The sequence below is a fragment of the Periplaneta americana genome, chromosome 1, assembly GCF_040183065.1.
Source record: "Periplaneta americana isolate PAMFEO1 chromosome 1, P.americana_PAMFEO1_priV1, whole genome shotgun sequence".
Lineage (NCBI taxonomy): Eukaryota > Metazoa > Arthropoda > Insecta > Blattodea > Blattidae > Periplaneta > Periplaneta americana.
In genome coordinates this window covers 6616331-6642562 of record NC_091117.1, presented here as the reverse complement: position 1 = coordinate 6642562, position 26232 = coordinate 6616331, and the positions used below count along the sequence as shown (strand labels likewise).

The window sequence follows — 26232 nt, the reverse complement described above, 5'->3', positions numbered from 1 at the left end:
TACCTTTTCGGAGTTTCCCCTTCGAAACTAACTCAAATCCCTTCAATGGGACGGTGGGAACGAAGTGACACAAATGACCTTTAGGCTAGGATAAAAGAGTAATGGAACGGAGAAAAATTCTCTCCGGCGCCGGGATTTGAACCCGGGTTTTCAGCTCTACGTGCTGATGCTTTGTCCACTAAGAGAATTTATATCATATGTACTTCGGTACATTAAAATAATATATTTAGGCTAGGAACTCACACATATGTTACTATCAGTCCCAAGAGCCTTTGCAATGACGCGATAAACGTATCGTGTACCTTTTAATGGATTTTTTCTTCATTTCCTTATTCATTCGTCATTATCAAACAAAATAGCCACAGAACCGAATGGTATACAAGATTAATTTAATAAAGAACGATCTAAAAATACTATCCAGTTATTAACAAAAATTATACATGCTGTCTTCCGTACAAGGTATTTTCCAAAAATATACAAATACATTCTCTTACTTCTTCCGGCATTGGGTTCGCTATCTTACTTCTGCCATCAATTTTCCTTTCTGCCGAGAGGTTATTCCTCTTCGGAGTTTTGGGTGTGCTCACAATGTGTAGTATTGAAAATATACAGGGTGATTCATGAGGATTTACCGTCACTTACGGAGTTTATTTCCGAAGATATTCTCAGCAAAAAAAGTCATATAAACATTTATTCTAATCTCAATATTTTCAGAATTGCACTAATTTGAAGTTGTTAGTAAATACCTTTTTTTCTTAAGTTTTAAGGGTAAAAAAAATATTAAAAATAGAGAATGAACTATTCAGAAGTATCATTTCTTTAATTAGCTAGTGTTCTGAAGCTAAATATGTGTTAATTGCTTTCTACAGATTTTGTTTTTCAATTTTTAACTAAAAATTACATTATTCTTACGCACTTATCGCAAAAATTGTTACAAATCATACGACTTTAAGAACTTGACTCTTTATAGTTTAATTATGCATTCTAATGTACAGTCTTGAAGAATTTAGAAGAGTGGCGTGATTTGTAACAATTGTTGTGATAAATGAATGTAATTTTGTAGTTAAAAGTCGAAAAAAAAAATTCTGTACGAAGCAACTATGGAATTCACAACACATTTTTAGCTTCAGAATATTAGCTCATTAAAGAAATGATACTCCTGAATAGTTCATTCTTTGTCTGTAATATTCTTTTATCCTTAAAACTAAAGAATAATGGTATTTTACAAACAACTTCAAATAGTGTAACTCTGTAAATATTGAGATTAGGACAAATGTTTATATGATATGTTTTGCTCAGAATGTCTTCGGAAATAAGCTCCGCAAGGGACGGTAAATCCTAGTGAATCACCCTGTATACACATATTATGCTACTCTTCCCCCCTCGGAAAAAAACTAAAAACTAACATGGATATAATTTTAGTATAATCGTGCATTGTATACCACTTTAACGAGAAAAAAAAAGTCAAAGAATTAACTAGAAAAAAAGAAAATGCAAAATTTTCCGCCCAAAATCCGTAAATTAAAAAAAAAATAGAATTAAAATTGAGAACTTCTACAATTACTCCAGATTAGTGTAATATGTTACTATAGTCAGGCGGAAAGAAATTGGCCACACTTCCCCATTACAGCTTATTTGCCTCATGAGTGATATCTTATTGTTAGAAGGCAGATTTTTGCATATCAGCATATTTTATTCTTTAATTGCAGATCATATCCCACCATTATATAAATGCACTTCAAGTTATTTGTAACCAAAGGTCAAGATTTTATAGTGCATATACAGGGTGTTTCAGTTATGCTTTGACAAACCTTGGGGGCATTTTCCTCACATCAAAACAAGAAAAAAAAGTTCACTACAAACCACCGGAACAGACAAATCATGGTACAGTTTCTCGATTCGTCAACAACGGACTTAAGGAGTTAGGGATTAACGAAGAAAAGGTTCTGGTGCTTCACTCAAGCTGTATCATATATATTAAAAGCTGCGGGTGCCCTGTAGTTACTTCGTGTGAAGTTGAGAGGTCGTTTTCCATTTGTAAGAACATTCTAATAGACAGAAGGCAATCGATAACGCGCTGAAAATATGAAAAAAAATATTTAATTATTAATTGCACCTACAAACAATAATTAAGTGAGGTTGAATCACATTCATTCACAGTGTTCTGCCCAAGGTGAGGTCTTTCACTGCAAACCCAGCTTTCTCCAATCTTTCCTATTTTCTGCCTTCCTCTTAGTCCCCGCATAGATCCACATATCTTAATGTCGTCTATCATCTGATATCTTCTTCTGCCCCGAACTCTTCTCCCGTTCACCATTCCTTCCAGTGCATCCTTCAGTAGGCGCTTTCTTCTTAGCCAGTGACCCAGCCAATTCCTTTTTCTCTTCCTGATCAGTTTCAGCATCATTCTTTCTTCACCCACTCTTTCCAACACAGCTTCATTTCTTATTCTGTCCGTCCACTTCACACGCTCCATTCTTCTCCATATCCACATTTCAAATGCTTCTATTAGCTTCTCTTCACTTCACATCGTAATGTTCATGTTTCTGCCCACGTACAATGCTATATACTCCACACAAAGAACTTCACTAGTCTCTTCCTTAGTTCTTTTTCCAGAAGTTCGCAGAAGATGCTCCTTTTTCTATTAAAAGCTTCCTTTGCCATTGCTATCCTCCTTTTGACTTCCTGGCAGCAGCTCATGTTACTGCTTACAGTACACCCCAAGTATTTGAAGCTGTCCACTTGCTCTACTGCCTCACTTAGAATTTGCAAGTCTAACTTCTTTACTTTTCTACCTATGACCATGAATCACATGTGCACCTGTTATTTTTTCAGTTCTGTTTTCTTATGTGTACAAAAATGCAATAAAGCTACTATTTTAAGTTACATATTTTTTATTTATTACATATTTACATATTTTGCCATTTTTAGTTACATATTTATGTACATACTAGCCGTACCCGTGCGCTCCGCTGCACCCATTAGGAATAAATATAAAGTAATTACATAATTAAAATAGGACGTTTGATCCAGGGAACATTCGTGTTTGATAGAAGGATAAATCGTTTAATATGTTACTTAATTTAAATTGTATTTAAAATATTGAAATGCGATCATTTTGATCCAGTCAAAAAAAGTATTTTAGAAAATACAGGAAACGAATGCCTATCAAGTTTTCTGTACATAAAAAGCTATTTTAATCTTACCTGTCCTCGATTCACTCAGAAGTTACTGTAATAACATTATAGCATTATGTCCATTTAGAGAAACTACACTTTCCAATGGTGAATTAATAATTAATTATACAAATCGGTTAATTTAGCTTCCGATATTACTTCATACAAACACAGAAACATTCTCTGTAGGCTATGTTTCATAGCTTTCGATTGTTATTGTCCAAGGCCCCTTATAGACGAAGTCATTTGTTTTTTATTTCATTACACCGCCTTAGATGGCGTTGTTATTGTAATTTTGAAACTCTTTTATCTCATTAAATATCAGTCCTATCAACATTTTGCATGGAATAAAACTTATCGGAAATTATTTTTAAAGAAACTTTTGTTATGTAATATTTTTCATGAAAATTAATAATGAGGTAGATATTTCGATTTATTTAATTCAAGCCCCCTTATAACCCCCCTTTTAAATAAAATATTTTGAATGCCATATAGCCTGAATTCTAAGTTACAACGAACTTAATTTATATTTCAAATTTTCATATAAATCGGTTCAGCTATTATCACGTGAAAAGGTAACAAACATCCAGACAGACAGACAGACAGACATACAAATAAAAATTTCAAAAAAGCGATTTTCGGTTTCAGGGCGGTTAATTATATATGTTAGGACCAATTATTTTTGGAAAAGCGAAAATTACCAGAAAAATAATGCTACAGATTTATTATTAGTATGGATTTCTCATTTTCATATCACATTAAAATGCGGCCTCTAGTATATGTGATAGGCTTATACCATTTTTAAAGAGGGAAAATCAAATAAAAAGTTTGAAAAATAAATAACAAAATTTGGCCAAAATCCAATTCCATTCCCCCTTGAAAAAAGTATATATTGTACCTAAATTCATTTCACGCAATCATTGGAATTTCTTTGTATCTTGTTAGAAGTTAAAATTCAAAGATATGCATATTGATAACTTCTACTTTAAGATAATGTAATTTATATTCGCAAGACAAAAATACTAATAATTACATCATCTGGTATTTTCAATAGAGTTTTGAAATTTCCTGCAAAACAGCTGTTTCGCCAAGTCCGTCCAAAGCTTAGAATACAAACGATTATTTGACATCGGATGATCTTTATCTCTATGACGTTCAGATTTTTATCCACAACCTCGCCAGCCAAAGATAAGACAATTTTATCGATCATTGTATAACAAGAGGGCCTTGGTTTCCGTAGCAACTATTTGCTTCGCTGCATTACCATATAGGTTCGAGGGGTTCACGCTGGGAAACGTAAACAGCTGAAGGTCGCAGAACCCGTCTGTTGCATCACCTGTTGATTCTGCGGTCTCACGCACTAAAAAGTAACCAAGAGACGCGAAGAGCGGGAACAGTTGAAAGCTGCCTACACGCAACAATACTCAAGGCCATCCTGCTATTTATAGTAAAACGGCAATAGTCTGATTACATTAAATAATTTGCCGCATAATACGAAAATCGGTTTCTGGGTTCATATTTGCGTACAAGGACTTAGATATACGCATTTAATTCAGTGTTACTTTACATAAAAAGCTATATAAGTATTATATTGTGATTATTTCATGTATTACTTTCGCATTTAGAGAAATCGGCATACAAAACTGGTATGAATATATTATTATTACAATAGTTTAGTAGAAATCGCTGTACACAGACAGACTAGTACTAAAATTATTATATTTCATGTACATCATTCCCTGATAAATTGACTCGTAGATACTGAATATGAACAAAACCCGTCCAATAGTTTAGTAGAAATCGCTGTACACAGACAGACTAGTACTAAAATTATTATATTTCATGTACATCATTCCCTGATAAATTGGCTCGTAGATACTGAACATGAACAAAATCCATCCAATAGTTTAGTAGAAATCGCTGTACACAGACAGACTAGTACTAAAATTATTATATTTCATGTACATCATTCCCTGATAAATTGACTCGTAGATACTGAATATGAACAAAATCCGTCCAATAGTTTAGTAGAAATCGCTGTACACAGACAGACTAGTACTACAATTATATTTCATATAGCAAGACAAGACAAGAGGGCGAACAAGATGACAGCAAGACAAGAAGACGAACAAGATTACAGCAAGACAAGAAAAGAGGGCGAACAAGATGAGAGCAAGACAAGAAGACGAACAAGATTACAGCAAGACAAGAAAAGAGGGCGAACAAGATGACAGCAAGACAAGACATGAGGGCGAACAAGATGACAGCAAGACAAGAAGGCGAACAAGATGACAGCAAGACAAGAAGGCGAACAAGATGACAGCAAGACAAGAAGGCGGACAAGATGACAGCAAGACAAAACAAGAGGGCGAACAAGATGACAGCAAGACAAGAAGGCGGACATGATGACAGCAAGACAAGAAGGCGGACAAGATGACAGCAAGACAAGAAGGCGGACAAGATGACAGCAAGACAAGAAGGCGCACAAGGTGACAGCAAGACAAGACAAGAGGACGAACAAGATAACAGCAAGACAAGAAGGCGGACATGATGACAGCAAGACAAGAAGGCGGACAAGATGACAGCAAGACAAGAAGGCGGACAAGATGACAGCAAGACAAGAAGGCGCACAAGATGACAGCAAGACAAGACAAGAGGACGAACAAGATAACAGCAAGACAAGAAGGCGAACAAGATTACAGCAAGACAAGAGGGCGAACAAGATGACAGCAAGACAAGAAGGCGAACAAGATGACAGCAAGACAAGACAAGAAGGTGAACAAGATGACAGCAAGACAAGAAGGCGAACAAGATGACAGCAAGACAAGAAGGCAAACAAGATGACAGCAAGACAAGAAGGCGAACAAGATGACAGCAAGACAAGAAGGCGCACAAGATGACAGCAAGACAAGACAAGAGGACGAACAAGATAACAGCAAGACAAGAAGGCGAACAAGATTACAGCAAGTCAAGACAAGAGGGCGAACAAGATGACAGCAAGACAAGAGGGCGAACGAGATGACAGCAAGACAAGAATGCGAACAAGATGACAGCAAGACAAGAAGGCGAACAAGATGACAGCTAGACAAGAAGGCGGACAAGATGACAGCAAGACAAGACAAGAGGGTGAACAAGATGACAGCAAGACAAGACAAGAAGGCGAACGAGATGACAGCAAGACAAGAGAAGAGGGCGAACAAGATGACAGCAAGACAAGACAAGAAGACGGACAAGATGACAGCAAGACAAGACAAGACAAGAAGACGGACAAGATGGCAGCAAGACAAGAAGACGGACAAGATGACAGCAAGACAAGACAAGAATACGGACAAGGTGACAGCAAGACAAGACAAGAATACGGACAAGATGAGAGCAAGACAAGACAAGAAGACGGACAAGATGACAGCAAGACAAGACAAGAATACGGACAAGATGACAGCAAGACAAGACAAGAAGACGGACAAGATGACAGCAAGGCAAGACAAGAAGACGGACAAGATGACAGCAAGACAAGACAAGATAAGAGGACGAATAAAATGACAGCAAGACAAGAAGGCGAATAAAATGACAGCAAGACAAGACAAGAAGACGGACAAGATGACAGCAAGACAAGACAATAGGACGAACAAGATGACAACAAGATAAGAAGAAGAACAAGATAACAGTAAGACAAGAAGACGAAAAGGATGACAGCAAGACAATACAAGAGGACGAACAAGATGACAAGACAAGAAGAAGAACAAGGTGACAAGACAAGAAAATGAACAAGATGACAGGAAGACGAAACAAGAAAGACGAACAAGAAGTAAGAAAGATGATGAAAATGTGAGGGCGAATGAGATATTAAAATAAAGATAAAAACGTGTAAAAAGAGGGACCTAATAGACATTTTAGAGGAAAACAGTAAGCTGTATAAGAAGAGGAAAATGAAAGGATATGAATTTTTGTGTTGGTATGTATTCTGTTATAATATACAATTCGTGGTGATGTTTGTTTTCTGCTGCAATCGTGAACCAACATTCCCGGACGTCCTCATACCGACCCGTGAAACCGCTCGATGCGTGGTTAACTCGCGCCTCGTCCGCTAGGCCACGCCACGCGACGGCCCGCCATTGCGTGGCATAGCGTGGCGTGGGTCTGTCATGTATTGACGTGATGGAGGAGCTGCTGATCGCCAAGGTGTACGAGCACCCCGTGCTGTACGACACCACGTACAGCCTGTACAAGGACCAGAACAAGAGGACCGAGGCCTGGGAGCAGATCGGCCACGACATGCGGTTACCTGGTAAGCGGTCGCTATCACTGGAAAGAATGAGCCTGGAGAATGGCTAAAAAGGACAAACGCGCTTAAAGATTGGGGAATCGCCGTTTGTTCTGACTTATTAAGAGTAGTGGCGGACCGACGAGAAAACAGATGACTCCATGATCTACAGTATATATCTTTTATTTGTAGAATTGAGGCCAATTAACACGGAATTGCTTGGAAATTAATTAACCAGGGTGTATTAGTGGCACTACAGCTATATCATATTTACTACTTTCTTGCTACATGAAGAATGGAAAAATGTTGTGATAGTGCAGGTTTGAAACATTTTCTAATTGAGTGCATATTTATTCCAGGAGGTGAATGCAGAATCATGTGGGGAAAACTACGGAATTGCTTTGCGAATGCAAGGAAAAGACGAGCTACGAAGACAGGACATTCTACGAAGAAAATTACGAAGTGGAAGTACGAAGACCAGATGTCTTTCTTGATCCCACACATGGAGTTCAGAGAGTGAGTATGGCATAGGTGTTAAGTTCTGCAACCGTTTAAACGTTGCTAATCAAAACTAATCAGATTGCTAAAAGATGTGAAAATAGCCTGCCCAATATAGGTATGCAGATTTGAACGGCTTATTGCTTGGATAGCATACAACAAAAAATTCTGATCCCAAATGAATACTTCCCTCAGAAAAAAAAATACCTTAAATGTTAACGCTGTTTTACTCATCCGTAAGATTCTGATTTTTATTCTTATTATTAGGGAAACTGATAAGTACGTCTAAATTAATAAACCCTTTGCAGTTTTTCAATAATATGGACGGTTTTCTTGAAAATTAAATAAAAAAAGATTAACATGTATCGTTATTTCCCGTCATTTGGAAATCTGGCAACCCTTGCAGTGACTAAGGGACGCAATCCTGCCATTCAGACCTGAGTTCGAACCACCGGCGTAGCTCAGGTTGTAGCGCGCTTGCCTACTGATTCGGAGCTTCAGTCGGGTGTGGGTTCGATTCCTGCTTTGGCGGATTACCTGGTTGAGTTTTTCCGAGGTTTTCCCCAACCGTAAGGCGAATGTCAGATAATCTTCGGTCTCATCTCGCCTAATACCATCTCACTATCACCTATTCCATCGACGCTAAATAACCTAGTAGTTGAATACAGCGTTCCTAAATAACCTAGTAAAAAAAAAACCTGAGTTCGTATGTGTATTCGTAGGAGAGTCGACGATGCTCTGTTGTCAAATTGCCCACTGTGCCGCCGGCCAAAAACCAAACTCTTGGCTCGGTAAGAATGCTGGAAACTTAGGTTTGATTCACTCTGTATTTTATCATAACAGCCTTTTATCATTAAGATACAAGTGCTCAGCTATTATTATCATCACTGTTATTATTAGTATTATTATTATTACTATTATTATCATTCACTATCAGTATTATCATCACGACTATTATCATTATTGTCATCACGACTATTATCATTTATCATTATCACTATTATTATCATCATCACGACTATTATTATCGTTATCGCTATTATTATCATCACGACTATTATCATTATTGTCATCACGACTATTATCATTTATCATTATCACTATTATTATTATCATCATCACGACTATTATTATCGTTATCACTATTATTATCATCATCACGACTATTATTATCGTTATCGCTATTATTATCATCACGACTATTATCATTATTGTCATCACGACTATTATCATGTATTATCATTATCACTATTATTATTATTATTATTATTATTATTATTATCATCACGACTATTATTATCGTTATCACTATTATTATTATTATTATTATCATCACGACTATTATTATCGTTATCACTATTATCATCATCACGACTATTATTATTATCATTATCACTATTATCATCACGGCTATTATTACTATTATTATCACTATTACTATTACCATCATCATCATGACTATTATTATCATCATCACGACTATTATTATTATCATCATTTTCATCACGAATATTATTATCATTATCACTATTATTATCATCACGACTATTATTATCTTTATCACTATTATTATTATCATCACGACTATTAATATTATGATTATCATCATGACTATTGTTATCATTATCACTATTATCATTATCACGACTATTATTATTGTCATCATCACTATTATTATTATCATCACGACTATTATTATTATCATTACGACTATTATTATCACTATCACTATTATTATCATCATCACGACTATTATTATCATCATCAACATTACGACTATTATTATCATTATCACTATTATCATTATCATCATCACGACTATTATTATCATTATCACTATTATCATCACGACTATTATTATTATCATCACGACTATCATTATCATCATCAACATTACGACTATTATTATCATTATCACTATTATCATTATCATCATCACGACTATTATTACCATTATCACTATTATTATTATCATCACGACTATTATTATTATCATCATCATTACGGCTATTATTATCATTATCACTATTATTATTATCATCACGACTATTATTATGATCATTATCACTATTACCTTTATTATCATCGCCATCATTATCACTATTATTATTATCACTATTGTTATTATCATTATCACTATTATTATTATCATCATCACGACTATTATTATCATCATCATCATCACCACGACTATTATTATTATCATTATCACTATTATCTTTATTATCATCACCATCATTATCACTATTATTATTATCATTATCACTATTGTTATTGTCATTATCACTATTATTACTATTATCATTTTCACTATTATTATTATTATTATTATTATTATTATTATTATTATTATTATTATATTTCTAGAGACCCAAACTCTCTGACGTCACTCAACCAAAGCGTATACATAAAGAACGAGTGCTTGGAGTTCCCTCTCATCGACATGAACGGCCCTCCACCCGGTATCGTTGAACCATGGGTCGCAGAATCGACAGGAAGTATAGAGTCCGAGGTGGAAGACGACCCTGAAGACCACACCTCCTCGCCAGCTCTTCTGCAAGACCACGACTCGTCGATGAACGCTAGAACGCCTAAAAATAAGATCTTCCCTGCCAGAACAACAGCCAACAACCGGGAACACGCCGAGCAACCTCAACAGACGCTGAAGGACGCCGGCACCGAAGCGATCCAGCAGCTGGACCGATGTCTGCACGACGCTACGGAGATGTTCTACCTGAGCATGGCGAAGACGGTCAAGAACCTGCCTATCGTGGACCAGGCCAAGATACGAATGGAGCTCTGCAGGATGGTGTCCGAGGCGGAGATCAGGCAAGAAGAGTCCAAGTCTTCCAAAGAGCGACTGTAAGCCATCTCTCATATACAGGGTGTAAGTGAAATAATCCTGCAGATTGAAGGCTCATTCAGTATGAAAATTAAACATAACGTAAGGCCGGGATTACGATCGACGTTCGTTTGCGTTACGTTGCGGTGAAATACGTTGAAGTACGACAAATACAAGCTCCGTGTATTTCATTACGATCAACGTTAGAATGAACGAACGCATGACGGTGTTGTTTCAACATTGCCAAGGTCAAGCTTTCACAAACGCAAAGAAACGTAAGTTGAACGTCAACCAACCACGAATCATATGTTTTCACGTCTTCTTTCGTTGTAGATGCGCCATATTGCTACTGAAATATTAAATAAAATCATATTAATTAAAAATTCCATAATACGAGAAACGATCTTTGATTGAATATGTCACGTCACATGAATACATTTCCCCTATATGGCATAAAACACATTTTGTTTAAAATTAAACATTATAGGCAGCAAACATGAAAACCTTCATAACACTTAATTCAACAATTGCATTTTGTATCTCTCCATAGCGTAATGGTCAAGAGACTGGTCGTGGTGTAGGTGGGCCCTGGTTCGAGGCTGGGGTAAACTTACTTTTTTTATCTTTTTAATAATTTATTTAAATTACTAGCCGTACCCGTGCGCTCCGCTGCACCCATTAGAAATAAATATAAAGTAATTATATAATTAAAATAGGACATTTGATCCAGGGAACATTCGTGTTTGATAGAAGGATAAATCGTTTATTATGTTACTTAATTTAAATTTAATTAAAAAATTAAAATGCGATCATTTTGATCCAGAGACACTCATTTGGTCATAAAAATTGTTTTAGGAAATACAGGAAACGAATGTACAGAATAGCCTATCAAGTTTTCTGTGCATAAGAAGCTATTTTAATCTTACCTGTCCTCGATTCACTCAGAAGTTACTGTGATAACATTATAGCATTATGTCCATCTAGAGAAACTACACTTTCCAATGGTGAATTAATAATTAATTATACAAATCGGTTAATTTAGCTTCCGACATTACTTCATAGAAACGCAGAAACGTTATCTGTAGGCTATCTTTCATAGCTTTCGATTGTTGCTGTCCAAAGCCCCTTATAGACGAAGTCATTTGTTTTTTAATTCATTACACGGCCTTAGATGGCAGTTATTTTAATTTTAAAACTCATTTATCTCATTAAATATCAGTCCTATTAAAATTTTTCAAAGAATAAAACTTATCGGAAATGATTTTTAAAGAAATATGTGTTATGTAACATTTTTCATAAAAATCAATAATAAGCGAGATATTTCGATATATTTAATTCAGGCCCCCTTATAACCCCCCTTTTAAATAATGTATTTTGAATGCCATATAGCCTAAAATCTAAGTTACAAGAACTTAATTTATATTCCAATTTTCATCGAAATTCGTTCAGTCATTATCGCGTGAAAAGATAACAAACATACAGACAGACAGACAGACAGACAGACATACAAACAAAAATTTCAAAAAAGCGATTTTCGGTTTCAGGGTGGTTAATTATATATGTTAGGACCAATTATTTTTGGAAAATCGAAAATTACCAGAACAATTTCGGCTACAGATTTATTATTAGTTATAGATTTTAGATATGTTATTTTATTTTAACCCTAAATAAAAGGGCAAATAATATATTCGTAATTCGCACTAGTCCAGCTATTTAGTAGGGAAGACTTTTGTACCTTCAGCATAGTATAGCTTCGAACATTTATTATTATTATTATTATTATTATTATTATTATTATTATTATTATTATTATTTTTTGCTACCTAGAGAACTCAACCTGAAGTAGATTGTAGAGAAAGTCGCTTAGTAGCTCTGGTCGTAATTTCGATTTGATTTATTGCAAAGTGTGAGTTCTGTGGACGAAAGAATCTTTTTTAGTACTAAAAGTAAACATTTCGTTCATTGATATATGTTTTCGAACACAAAACCAAGAAATAAAATCTCAATCAGAGAAGCCTACTCTAGTTTATGATGGGAAATATATTTTAAATATGATTGTCAGTTTTTAACAGCTATATTCCCACCCATATTCCATGTGTCTCAACTTACAAAAGGGTATATTCCAAGGTACATGAACCGTTTGTACCTTCGAACACATTACACATCTTTTTATTTTATTTTATTTTTCCTCCTTAATAGATCTGTAAAACAGGAAAATACATACAGGAAGTTGTAAAGGAAACGTCAATGATTAATTAAAGCATTTTTCATTTAAAATATTTCATTTCTCAAAATTAAAAAAAAAAAAAAAGATGAAGTGTTTCAAGGTACAATAGTCTTCCCTAGTATATGGTTTTATTATTATTATTATTATTATTATTATTATTATTATTATTATTATTATCGTCATTCTATATTATTCTATCGTAAAATAATTTTGTAATACCGGTAGGCCTAGGCCTATTTTATGTGTCTCAAAGTTACCATAAAATTCAATGTTCATCATAAACAGCTGACTGATTGACGTGTACATTTCAGTACTCATTATGGCCGGCAGAGCATGATAGTTGTCACGAACGTCGATCATAATCAGCGTATTCCGAATCTCACCGGTCCGGTGGCATCAATGACGTCACGTTGCAACGAAAATAAGGAACAAAACTGCTGGAAGAATCGATGCTGTCATGGCGACTGTGTAAGTGGTTATCTGTGCTACGCTAGCAAAATTTTGCGAAATTTCCGTACTGCCATCTCGTTCAAATAAAAGAGAGCATAAACAATTTATTTCTTGAACCGGTAGTAATAACTGGTCCGTTGACATGTTCGCTCATAAGCCATTAACATATTGTTTTTACGTTGTGTTCATTACAAACAATACAGCAGAACTAAAGCAGAACACACCGCCATGACACAACAGTGCACGATGTCATTCGTCTGCTAATTCCCGCCCTATACAAGAACCAATCAGATTCACTGATGACGGCTGATGGAGCCTGCCACCACTTCTGCAAGTTGATGGCACCGGTGCGACACCGGTGGAGCATCAATGACGTCATCGGTGGAATTCGGAACACCGTGATGCCATCGGATTGCTCACCGGTGAGATTCGGAATACGCTCAATACACAGCCTCTGAACGTTCGGTAGAAATTCAACGTACAGATCAATTAACGTAACGTAACGCAAACGAACGTCGATCGTAATCCCGGCCTAATCGTTAACTTAACGTTACAGCAAAATCAAGAAGTCATACCATCATTCACGATGGGAACATAAACATAACAGCAAACATACTTGGTAACCATGGAAACATGACAACGACGCCATTTCCTCATATTCTGTCGTATACTTCAGCGCTCCATGATTGTGTTCTGTTTGCAAATCACGTAAGCATAAGAATGAAATTTTGGAGTTTGCAAACTTTCATGTTAACGTCTAACGGCAATGTTTATGTCAATGCTTATGTGAATCATTGTGAATGATCCCATTTGGTAGCCTGGGCGCAAACTTCTGTGTTTATGTTACGGTTATGTTTAATTTTCATTGTGAATGGGCCTTGAAAGGGACGATGGGGTGCACTAAAATGAATAGAAAATCTATATTACGTTTTGTGATTAAATGCACGGTTAATTAGAAAATTGAGTTGGAAGTTTCAGCAGTGTGGCAACATCGCCAACAGAGACGTACGCAAGGGGAGGGTTACCGGGTTTGAACCCCCGTCCCTTGAACTTTTTTTTTTAAATCATATATTTAGATTTGAATATTTTTTTATCCATAATTCTTTTTTCCTTCTCTAAATTTTCGCTGTCAGAGTAACAAAATCTACATCGACATAAGGCATAGTACTATCCCTCCTTCAGTATAGCCACTATGCTTGGTGATGCGGCACGTTCAAATTACAACAATGCTATCTTTGTTATACAGATGACCTGCCGCCTAATAAAATTAAGCTGACACAATATGAAATCTAACTTGTTGTGAAGCATATTGAAAAGGTTTTTTTGACAGTTCTACAGTACAGATGTTAAATATTGTGCATTGTCGATTTTAAACTTATTTTAAGAGCGGTATTCAACCCTTCGTTAGTTTGAGTTTTGACTTTAATGTGAAACGTTCGTTTAACGTTTTGTGGATTTGGCAGTTCATATTTTTAATAATAATAATAATAATAATAATATTTTTTCATTGAGCGTAGTTTATTGTGTTCTTATTAGAATAGTTATTTTTTCGGTATTTACTTGATATACCCGATGTGCCAAGAATTCAAAGACTGAAGGACACAACTTTAGAAAGAGAAAAATATAAACTTAACAATATTGTTTTTCTTGTTCAGGAAATCATTCCATCATTAAGTTTTTAGTTTAATAAAACACTTATAATAGTACATTATGCAACGAGCCTATAATGGTATTAATTAAGACGCGAGTATGTTTATGAAACGAGCGCAAGCGAGTTTCATAATTTTCATACGAGCGTCTTAATTACCATTATAGGCAAGTTCCATACGACTTTTATGCTCGACCATATTTCTAACTTGAAATTATTCATAAGTATTCATGTTATTCTTATCTGACTAGGGAGCGGAAGTGACCTTGTGCAATATCTCGTAAATTGTGAAATGTGCGCAGACGCGAAAGTATTGATTTTTTCCGAGAAACAAATGTCATTGACCTTGATATAATCTCGAGAGTAAAATAAACATTAATCTTGATATAACCTTGAAATTTATTTAGACATTGAAAAACGAGATGACAAATTGGATTTATTTGAATAGTATTTACAATTAACGCTAATTATTATAGTAACAGAACATAACCTTCTGCGACAGTATTGGATTTCCAGCTTCCGTGACGTTTCGCTAGTTGTCTTTCGATTGCATATCCGAGAATAATCGATACTTGCGCTTTCATATTGCTACAATGGTGCTTTCTGATTGGTGGAACACCTGAACTTTAATGAATAGGTGTACTTTAATGAGGTCCATTAAAGGGCTGCTACCAGGTGTATAATTACTACATTTCGGCATGGTCGAGCATAATAGTATTTATTTGTATGTTGATACAGTTGACAAAATGAATGAAACATGGTTTCATATAGTCTACTTCTTCTCAATTATTAATGTGTGTACATATAAAATTTTCTGCAAAAAGTTGATATATCCATTTTTTTTTTCAAGAAACCATATGAAAGAGAGCAATAAAACTTTTTACCAAATTTGGTAGATATATTAGATACCTGTATAAAATATGTCAGATTATTATTTTGTAGGCTATGAGAAACGTGGGGGATTGTTTTTTTCGTGTTCTGAAAAATTAATATTTTGGACTTGTTCGGTTTTTGCTATCAACCCTTCAACTTATCTCACATAAAACTCTACTACAAATCTAGTCAAACACTTAAACTAATTATAGAAGTGGAGAAGAATAAGAACGTTTTCGCCATCACTGCTTCTTCAGGTCCTAATTCATACAATATAGTCCAAACCGTACAGTTAAATTTAAAAAGAACGAATTCCAGTAACTATGTTTTAATTGTATGCTATGAATAGGCAATAACGCGTGAAAAATATTTTTGTGCGAGATCGTGCGTATTTGCTTGGTTTCCTCACAAAACCAATCCGCGGAAAGTCTAAAATACCACATTCAGTATTCCCAACCTAACACACATAACAATTTCCCTCTTCTTACCGCTTAAGTGACATATTGATTTTACTGCTTTAGGCTTTTAACATATTATTTTTAGAGACGTTCAATATAGTAATAATTATAAATTGGAAACTTACCACTGCAATTTCACCTAAATTGCACTGTTAATTATTGTTTTTAAATATTTGCAAAATTAAGTAAACTCTCCAATTACACTAAAGTTACTGCATTCGTGATGCAAGTAACATTAAGGAAGCCGTGAAAAAATCAACAAGATTCCAGACTCATTACATAACCTTACCGTTTGTTTTAAGTTCGCATTTATAGACTGGGGGGAAAAAAAGACAGACGTATATCACGGCCTGCTGGAGTATAGTAAACACAGAAAACATTTTAAAGCAACAATGTTGAAGATAGACATTTTTGTTTTGCAAATTTGCCGTCATTGAACAGAAACCAAGATGGAGATTTCATTGCAACTAATTAGAAATTCCTCTTTCAGGTATGTAATAAATAATCTTCGCACAAAATAATGTACGATACACGAGCGGTATGTTTTCTTTCAATTCTCGGAAATTAAAAAAGCTCAACTACGTTTCGCTTTTTCAAACTTTTCCTCGAACATGAAAACTTCAACATACCGCTCTTGTAACGCACATTACTATTATCAGAATAAGAATATAGGCATATACAAACAATAAAACCCATGCAAAATCGTTTAACTGCATCCAATTATGCATTCCGCATTAAAAGTCTACTGCTGATATCACCAATAATAATAATAATAATAATAATAATGTTACTAAAACCAATTCCGATATCAGCACCATCTCGTCCAAGATCTGCAGGTCTAAATGTGTCATCTTTTCTGTTTCAGAGATAGTCGATGATTCTTTCTGTGATATTTCAACTTTTAATTTGCTGTTTTATATTGCATTTTGTAACAAGAATGTTACGTTCCTAATTTTGTACCTTTTCTGTATCTAGAGGATTCTACATTAAGAAAAAAGCATTGAGCATACGGGGCTATTCCATCAAATTTAATGACCAGTTGCCATAGAAACGCCAACCTACCACATAGCTTGTACAATGTTCTAGTCAAGGTCCATGAAACAAATGCTTTTCTCTTAACGCAGAATCATCCAATATGTGATAGAATTATGAATTACAAGTGAGTGCATTGTATTGTTTCCATTACATAGTACAAAGATGTTCGTTTTTATTTTTGTTTATGCGATTTCTTCCGCAAATCAACGACAAGAGAACATGTTTAATTAATTTATAGACAAAAGACTAAACCATTTTGAAGAACTAGCAATAGTTACAACAATAAAAATAAAAATTGTATAATGAATTTGTTTCGTATGAAATAAATTTCTATACCAAAGACAAACAGCATTTTTTATATTAACCCTTTGTTATGTAATGTCTCCCAATAAGAATACACAAATTTTTAATGTTAATATAGAGTTGCCACACCTGCTGGATTTTCCGGGACCGTACCGGAATATAGATCTGCGTCCCGGCGTCCAAAAAATAATTCTCGGGAAGCATAAATGTTCCGGGTTTCAGCGAACAAGAAGCAAAAGAAAATCATTAGCGTTTACTTTATATTCACACAATTTCGTTTTCTTCGATTTATGTTTACTGCAGGTCAAAAGGGTTAAAAACAAAGAATTTGATGAATATATACAAAATTGATTTAAGTCTACGATTCATTAATTGTAATTGTAATTCTTTATTTAACGTTCCTTTTAAACTACAGAGGCTATTCATAGACGGTAAGATGATAATTGTAATTGTAATTCTTTATTTAACGTTCCTTTTAAACTACAGAGGCTATTCATAGACGATAAGATGATAATTGTAATTGTAATTCTTTAATTAACGTTCCTTTTAAACTACAGAGGCTATTCATAGACGATAAGATGATAATTGTAATTGTAATTCTTTATTTAACGTTCCTTTTAAACTACAGAGGCTATTCTTATACGATAAGATGATAATTGTAATTGTAATTCTTTATTTAACGTTCCTTTTAAACTACAGAGGCTATTCATAGACGGTAAGATGATAATTTTAATTGTAATTCTTTATTTAACGTTCCTTTTGAACTACAGAGGCTATTCATAGACGATAAGATGATAATTGTAATTGTAATTCTTTATTTAACGTTCCTTTTAAACTACAGAGGCTATTCATAGACGATAAGATGATAATTGTAATTGTAATTCTTTATTTAACGTTCCTTTTAAACTACAGAGGCTATTCATAGACGATAAGATGATAATTGTAATTGTAATTCTTTATTTAACGTTCCTTTTAAACTACAGAGGATATTTCTAGACGATCAGATGATAATTGTAATTGTAATTCTTTATTTAACGTTCCTTTTAAACTACAGAGGCTATTCATAGACGATAAGATGAGAATTGTAATTGTAATTCTTTATTTAACGTTCCTTTTAAACTACAGAGGCTATTCATAGACGATAAGATGATAATTGTAATTGTAATTCTTTATTTAACGTTCCTTTTAAACTACAGAGGCTATTCATAGACGATAAGATGATAATTGTAATTGTAATTCTTTATTTAACGTTCCTTTTAAACTACAGAGGATATTTCTAGACGATTAGATGATAATTGTAATTGTAATTCTTTATTTAACGTTCCTTTTAAACTACAGAGGCTATTCATAGACGATAAGATGAGAATTGTAATTGTAATTCTTTATTTAACGTTCCTTTTAAACTACAGAGGCTATTCATAGACGATAAGATGATAATTGTAATTGTAATTCTTTATTTAACGTTCCTTTTAAACTACAGAGGCTATTCTTAGACGATAAGACGATAATTGTAATTGTAATTCTTTATTTAACGTTCCTTTTAAACTACAGAGGCTATTCTTATACGATAAGAAGATAATTGTAATTGTAATTCTTTATTTAACGTTCCTTTTAAACTACAGAGGCTATTCATAGACGATAAGATGATAATTGTAATTGTAATTCTTTATTTAACGTTCCTTTTAAACTACAGAGGCTATTCATAGACGATAAGATGATAATTGTAATTGTAATTCTTTATTTAACGTTCCTTTTAAACTACAGAGGCTATTCATAGACGATAAGATGATAATTGTAATTCTTTATTTAACATTCCTTTTAAACTACAGAGGCTATTCATAGACGATAAGATGATAATTGTAATTCTTTATTTAACGTTCCTTTTAAACTAAAGAGGCTATTCATAGACGATAAGATGATAATTGTAATTGTAATTCTTTATTTAACGTTCCTTTTAAACTACAGAGGCTATCCATAGACGATAAGATGATAATTGTAATTGTAATTCTTTATTTAACGTTCCTTTTAAACTACAGAGGCTATTCATAGACGATAAGATGATAATTGTAATTGTAATTCTTTATTTAACGTTCCTTTTAAACTACAGATGCTATTCATAGACGATAAGATGATAATTGTAATTGTAATTCTTTATTTAACGTTCCTTTTAAACTACAGAGGCTATTCTTATACGATAAGATGATAATTGTAATTGTAATTCTTTATTTAACGTTCCTTTTAAACTACAGATGCTATTCATAGACGATAAGATGATAATTGTAATTGTAATTCTTTATTTAACGTTCCTTTTAAACTACAGATGCTATTCATAGACGATAAGATGATAATTGTAATTGTAATTCTTTATTTAACGTTCCTTTTAAACTACAGAGGCTATTCATAGACGATAAGATGATAATTGTAATTGTAATTCTTTATTTAACGTTCCTTTTAAACTACAGATGCTATTCATAGACGGTAAGATGATAATTGTAATTCTTTATTTAACATTCCTTTTAAACTACAGAGGCTATTCATAGACGGTAAGATGATAATTGTAATTCTTTATTTAACATTCCTTTTAAACTACAGAGGCTATTCATAGACGATAAGATGGTAATTGTAATTGTATTCATAGACTCCAAGATGACAATAGTAATTTCAAATTATTTATTTAACGTTCATTTTAAGTTAATGATGTTATTCAGAGATTATAAAAGTAAATTGCCTCCACAAAAGAAAATGGTAAACTGAGAATGACTGAGAAAGTATAAGTTGAAAATTTGCCTCTTAGTAGCCTTTTCACCACAAATTTCAAACTATCTCCTCAGAACGGTACCTGGGATGATTTTTGTGAGAGGCCTTGTATAAACTGCACTGCGACTGTGTTTTGTCTGATCATGAAGCGTTCAATGGAACCAAACAAGACGTCAACTTTGCTAAGGCAATTTATCTGTTATCTGTGTTCAGACTCTAAAAGGAATAGTTTCGACTCACTCAAACGTCACCTGAACAGGAATTCGAGATGGTATTTGTGTGAACGCGTGGTTGATTTCGACATCAGTATTTTTAAGCTTCCCTTGTCATCTCACAAAGACAGGCGTTCTCTTCACGAACAAGGCATCACGCCAAGATATTTACCACCTCTCAGCGTATTAGTATTCCATCAATGAAGGCACGCTTTTGTATGCAGACGGTTCACGTATATCCATGAATTCCTCAGATCTGTTGTCATAACAACGTAATTCCTCGTGCGTTTGTTGGAGATTTCTGCCACCCAACACAGTGAGTGTTGCTAACAGTTGTTCGTATAATCCCGCTAGATGACTTTCGAAAACCCGCGATTTTCTCACAAATATCTCTAGATTTTAATGTGTATTTATTATTATTCAATAATAATGATGATGGTAATAATAATAATAATAATAATAATAATAATAATAATAATAACAGATGGAGAAACTATTTTGGACAACTACTAAATATACATAGGCCAAATAGAAATGATCGGGACGAAATTGAAATACAAACTGCTGAGCCATTTATACCCGAACCCACACTTTCTGAAGTCGAAATTGCGATAGAAAATCTGAAAAAGTATAAGTCTCCAGGTATCTATCAAATTCCAGCAGAATTAATACAAGAGGATGGAAGCGCATTATCTAGCGAAATTTATAAGCTTGTACTTGCTATTTGGGAAAAGGAAATTGTATCAGAACAATGGAAGGAGTCCATAATCGTACCTATTTTTAAGAAGGGGGACAAGACTAACTGTAGTAACTTTCGAGGAATATCACTTTTGTTGACGTCATACAAAATTTTGTCCAATATTCTTTTGAGAAGATTAATTCCATATGTAGATGAAATTATTGGGGATCATCAGTGTGGTTTTAGGCGCAATAGATCGACTATTGATCAGATATTTTGTATTCGACAGATAATGGAGAAAAAATGGGAGTATAAGGGTACAGTACATCAGTTATTCATAGATTTCAAAAAGGCATATGACTCGGTTAAGAGAGACGTTTTATATGATATTCTTATTGAATTTGGTATTCCCAAGAAACTAGTTCGATTAATTAAAATGTGTCTCAGTGAAACGTACAGCAGAGTCCGTATAGGCCAGTTTCCGTCAGATGCGTTTTTAATTCACTGTAGGCTAAAGCTTTACTTTTTAATTTTGCTGTAGAGTACGCATTAGGAAAGTCCAGGATAACAGAGAGGGTTTGGAATTGAACGGGTTACAGCAGCTGCTTGTCTATGCGGATGACGTGAATATGTTAGGAGAAAATCCACAAATGATTAGGGAAAACACGAGGATTTTACTGGAAGCAAGTAAAGAGATAGGTTTGGAAGTAAATCCCGAAAAGACAAAGTATATGATTATGTCTCGTGACGGGAATATTGTACGAAATGGAAATATAAAAATTGGAAATTTATCTTTCGAAGAGGTGGAGAAGTTCAAATATCTTGGAGCAACAGTAACAAATATAAATGATACTCGGGAGGAAATTAAACACAGAATAAATATGGGAAATGCCTGTTATTATTCGGTTGAGAAGCTTTTATCATCCAATCTGCTGTCAAAAAATCTGAAAGTTAGAATTTATAAAACAATTATATTACCGGTTGTTCTTTATGGTTGTGAAACTTGGACTCTCACGTTGAGAGAGAAACATAGGTTAAGGGTGTTTCAGAATGAGGTGCTTAGGAAAATATTTGGGGCTAAGAGGGATGAAGTTACAGGAGAATGGAGAAAGTTACACAACACAGAACTGCACGCATTGTATTCTTCACCTGACATAATTAGGAACATTAAATCCAGACGTTTGAGGTGTGCACGGCATGTAGCACGTATGGGCGAATCCAGAAATGGATATAGAGTGTTAGTTGGGAGGCCGGAGGGAAAAAGACCTTCAGGGAGGCCGAGACATAGATGGGAAGATAATATTAAAATGGATTTGAGGGAGGTGGGATATGATGATAGAAACTGGATTAATCTTGCTCAGGATAGGGACCAAAGGCGGGTTAATGTGAGGGCGGCAATGAACCTCCGGGTTCCTTAAAAGCCAGTAAGTAAGTAATAATAATAATAGTAATAATAATAATAATGGTCAATATAGAATTATAGAGCATCCACACGCCAATGTAAGGAATATTGCACACTTTTATAATTGCCAATATGGCGCTATAAAGCAATTTTAAACACTTTTAATCCAGTCACAACATATTTCAATCATTCTTATTGCATTATAACCTACTAGTGGCTTGTGCAGCAAATGCTGCAAACTGGGTTCATTAGACGTTCAAATAAACATTTTTCATATTTATTTTCAGTGAAGAATACCAGACATTTTGAAAATTATTTGCTTCCGTAATAATGAAACATACAACCCCTCTGAATGGTTTTTTATGCCAAATATTTTTTCTTGAACCTATCCACCTTCAGTTTTTGAGTTTCAACGCGAAAACGCAAGTAACAATGTCAGGACCACCAGTGGGGTTTTCATGTGGGAGTAAAGCAATAGCTACTTCAGGTCATTGTGGATTGTAGGCGAAAGTTAAAAAAAGTCAGGTTTGCTATGCTTTCGAACAATAGTCATAGCATCTTGGTATAGCTGCTGCATGTAGAGCTTGAAATGTAGAGGGTAAAATCATTTTATCCTGCTAAGAGATCTTGCTGAAATGATCGGGAGACTACAAAGTTTTGTAAACCTCTTATTTTATCAGTAAGTAATACCTTTTGATCTTTCCTTAGGAACTGTAATTTTTGTGCTCATTTGAGCCAATGCTGAAGAGAATCACGCATATAAAAATCTACACCACACCGCCATTAAGTATATGAAAAAGACCCAACCCCACTTGATTAATAACTATAAAATATTTGATTTTTAATAACAATATTATTATCTTAGGCAAGACTTGTAATAGCCGCCACTCAGTAAATTATAGAAATGAAGATCTAATTTAAGATATTCTCTATATATACTTACATAACCCCAAAACGTTTCACTTTCATATCATCAACATAGCATTAATATGTATAATTTAATGAAAAATAGTCACATCATGGCATTAACTATAATAATATTTCATTTCTAATAGTAATAATGTCATCAAACCACCTCAAGTTTTGTAGATTTTAATATCCAATACACAGCTGTACTCAGAAAATTACAAACCGCAGAATCAGACCTGTAAATTATTTTTAGCAAGTCATGAAGTTTTTAATAACCAATTGAATTTCAGCTCTAAATAATATGTCAGCAATCCTGCAGGTCATGGCCTTCGTGTAATATCCTATTCTTTATTGTAGTGTGTGTTTTTTATACTGAAATACAATTACAGTAGTTCTCAAAACTGACGAAAGATGGATTTTGGAAAAATAGGAAAATGATGTAGGAAAATTGACATTTCACTGAAAACTACTATTTTTCTGAAAAACTTTGGATTCCAAACTTCAAAATGAGGGGTCATTTATTAAAATCCGTTCAGCCAAATTCCCGTAATTTCCATTACCAGTTCAAATTATATATATATATATGTTACCGTTAAAACCCGAAATCCGACAAAACCAGTTTCAAGTAGTAAAAACTAGTTTTGATAATGCAGATAGATAGAAAGGGAATTTTGTAAGATCTAGATTCAATGACAGGTTAGGTTTGGTTTGTTTAGGTTTTTTTTTTTAGGCTTTTACCAAACATAAACCTATATATCTATATTTGCTTAAACTAGTTTTTACTAGTTGAAACTGGTTTTGACGGATTTCGGGTTTTAACGGTAACATAAGATAGGCCTATGGAATTATCACTACATTAACACATCCATTATTTCACAAAACACACACTGAACGAATTAAAATGTAATTATGAAAGCCGTCAATAATGCTAATATGAATTTCATTTCAGAAACTTTAAAGATTAAAAACCGCTAGCATTCCCGCTAAGCGGGATAATATAATTTTACCCGCGAGACGGTTATCCAAAAAAGCTAGATTTAGCGGGAAAACCGCTGAATTGGCAACACTGAACACAGCACAGGTCTGCACTACAAGCTCTCAGCGCTGAAGCTGTTACACTGTTAGAAGAATAACGCTATGTGGTGGCATTGTTGCGAAAATTTGGAAGATAACTAGAGGTGTATCTTCAGAAGTGCTGGCCCATGCAAAACCTTTCAATAATATTGAGAAATACTAATACAGAATCTTAAACAAATAGCTTTCGTCGATAAGTAGGGTCAACCTGGCTTTCAGTTTAAACATAGCGAAGACCTGTAATGTTAAACATAAAAACGAAGAAACTGTGCCCTGTTTGGAAGTTACGTATTACATTGACTCGTGTAGTAAAATGTAACATTATAAACTTGGTTCATAATATATTATTATTATTATTATTATTATTATTATTATTATTATTATTATTATTATTCACCTGTCATAATTAGGAACATTAAACCCAGACTTTTGAGATGGGCAGGGCATGTAGCACGTATGGGCGAATCCAGAAATGCATATAGAGTGTTAGTTGGGAGACCGGAGGGAAAAAGACCTTTAGGAAGGCCGAGACGTAGATAGGAAGATAATATTAAAATGGATTTAAGGGAGGTGGGATATGATGAAAGAGAATGGATTAATTTTGCTCAGGATAGGGATCAATGGCGGGCTTATGTGAGGGCGGCAATGAACCTCCGGGTTCCTTAAAAGCCAGTAAGTATTATTATTATTATTATTATTAGTATTATTATTATTATTATTATTATTATTATTATTATTTCTTATGGCTTTTAGAGAACCCGGAAGTTCACTGCTGCCCTCACATAAGCCCGCCATCGGTGCCTATCCTCGGCAAGATTAATCCAATCCCTACCATCATGTCCCATCTCCCTCAAATCCATTTTAATATTATCCTCCCATCTACGTCTCGGCCTCCCCAGAGATCTTTTTCCCTCACGTCTTCCAACTAACACTCTATATGCATTTCTGGATTCACCCATACGTGCAACATGCCTTGCCCATCTCAAACGTCTGGATTTAATGTTCCTAATTATGTTAGATAAAGAATACAATGCGTGCAGTTCTGCGTTGTGTAACTTTCTCCATATTATAGAATCATGACCAGAGACCGAAAGGTTAGGCATTATGAATCATTAAAATAGGCAGGCAAAAAGGCATTATAAATAGCTAAAATAGGCAGCAAAAAGGCATTATAAATAGCTAAAATAGGCAGGCAAAAAGGCATCATAAATAGCTAAAATAGGCAGCAAAAAGGCGTTATAAATATCTAAAATAGGCAGGCAAAAAGGCATTGTAAATAGCTAAAATAGGCAGGCAAAAAGGCATCATAAATAGCTAAAATAGGCAGGCAAAAAGGCATTATAAATAGCTAAAATAGGCAGGCAAAAAGGCGTTATAAATAGCTAAAATAGGCAGACAAAAAGGCATCATAAATAGCTAAAATAGGCA

The 26232-nt window shown here is 34.3% G+C and overlaps 1 protein-coding gene across 1 annotated transcript; it reads left to right on the top strand.

Annotated features, from left to right (window-relative positions):
- Nucleotides 1-7312: 7312 nt before the first annotated feature.
- LOC138702720 (uncharacterized) lies at nt 7313-15947 on the top strand. The gene is made up of 3 exons (XM_069830056.1): nt 7313-7461; nt 7797-7953; nt 10303-15947. The coding sequence occupies exons 1-3, from the start codon at nt 7332-7334 to the stop codon at nt 10799-10801; spliced, it is 786 nt and encodes a 261-aa protein (XP_069686157.1). The 5' UTR covers nt 7313-7331; the 3' UTR covers nt 10802-15947.
- Nucleotides 15948-26232: the final 10285 nt, after the last annotated feature.

Excerpts from the sequence above, each read along its gene's own strand:
- LOC138702720 (XM_069830056.1), top strand. The coding sequence starts at position 7,332 with ATGGAGGAGCTGCTGATCGCCAAGGTGTACGAGCACCCCGTGCTGTAC. Across the intron at positions 7,462-7,796 it reads CCACGACATGCGGTTACCTG|GAGGTGAATGCAGAATCATG; the intron begins GTAAGCGGTCGC and ends TATTTATTCCAG. Across the intron at positions 7,954-10,302 it reads CCACACATGGAGTTCAGAGA|AGACCCAAACTCTCTGACGT; the intron begins GTGAGTATGGCA and ends TTATATTTCTAG.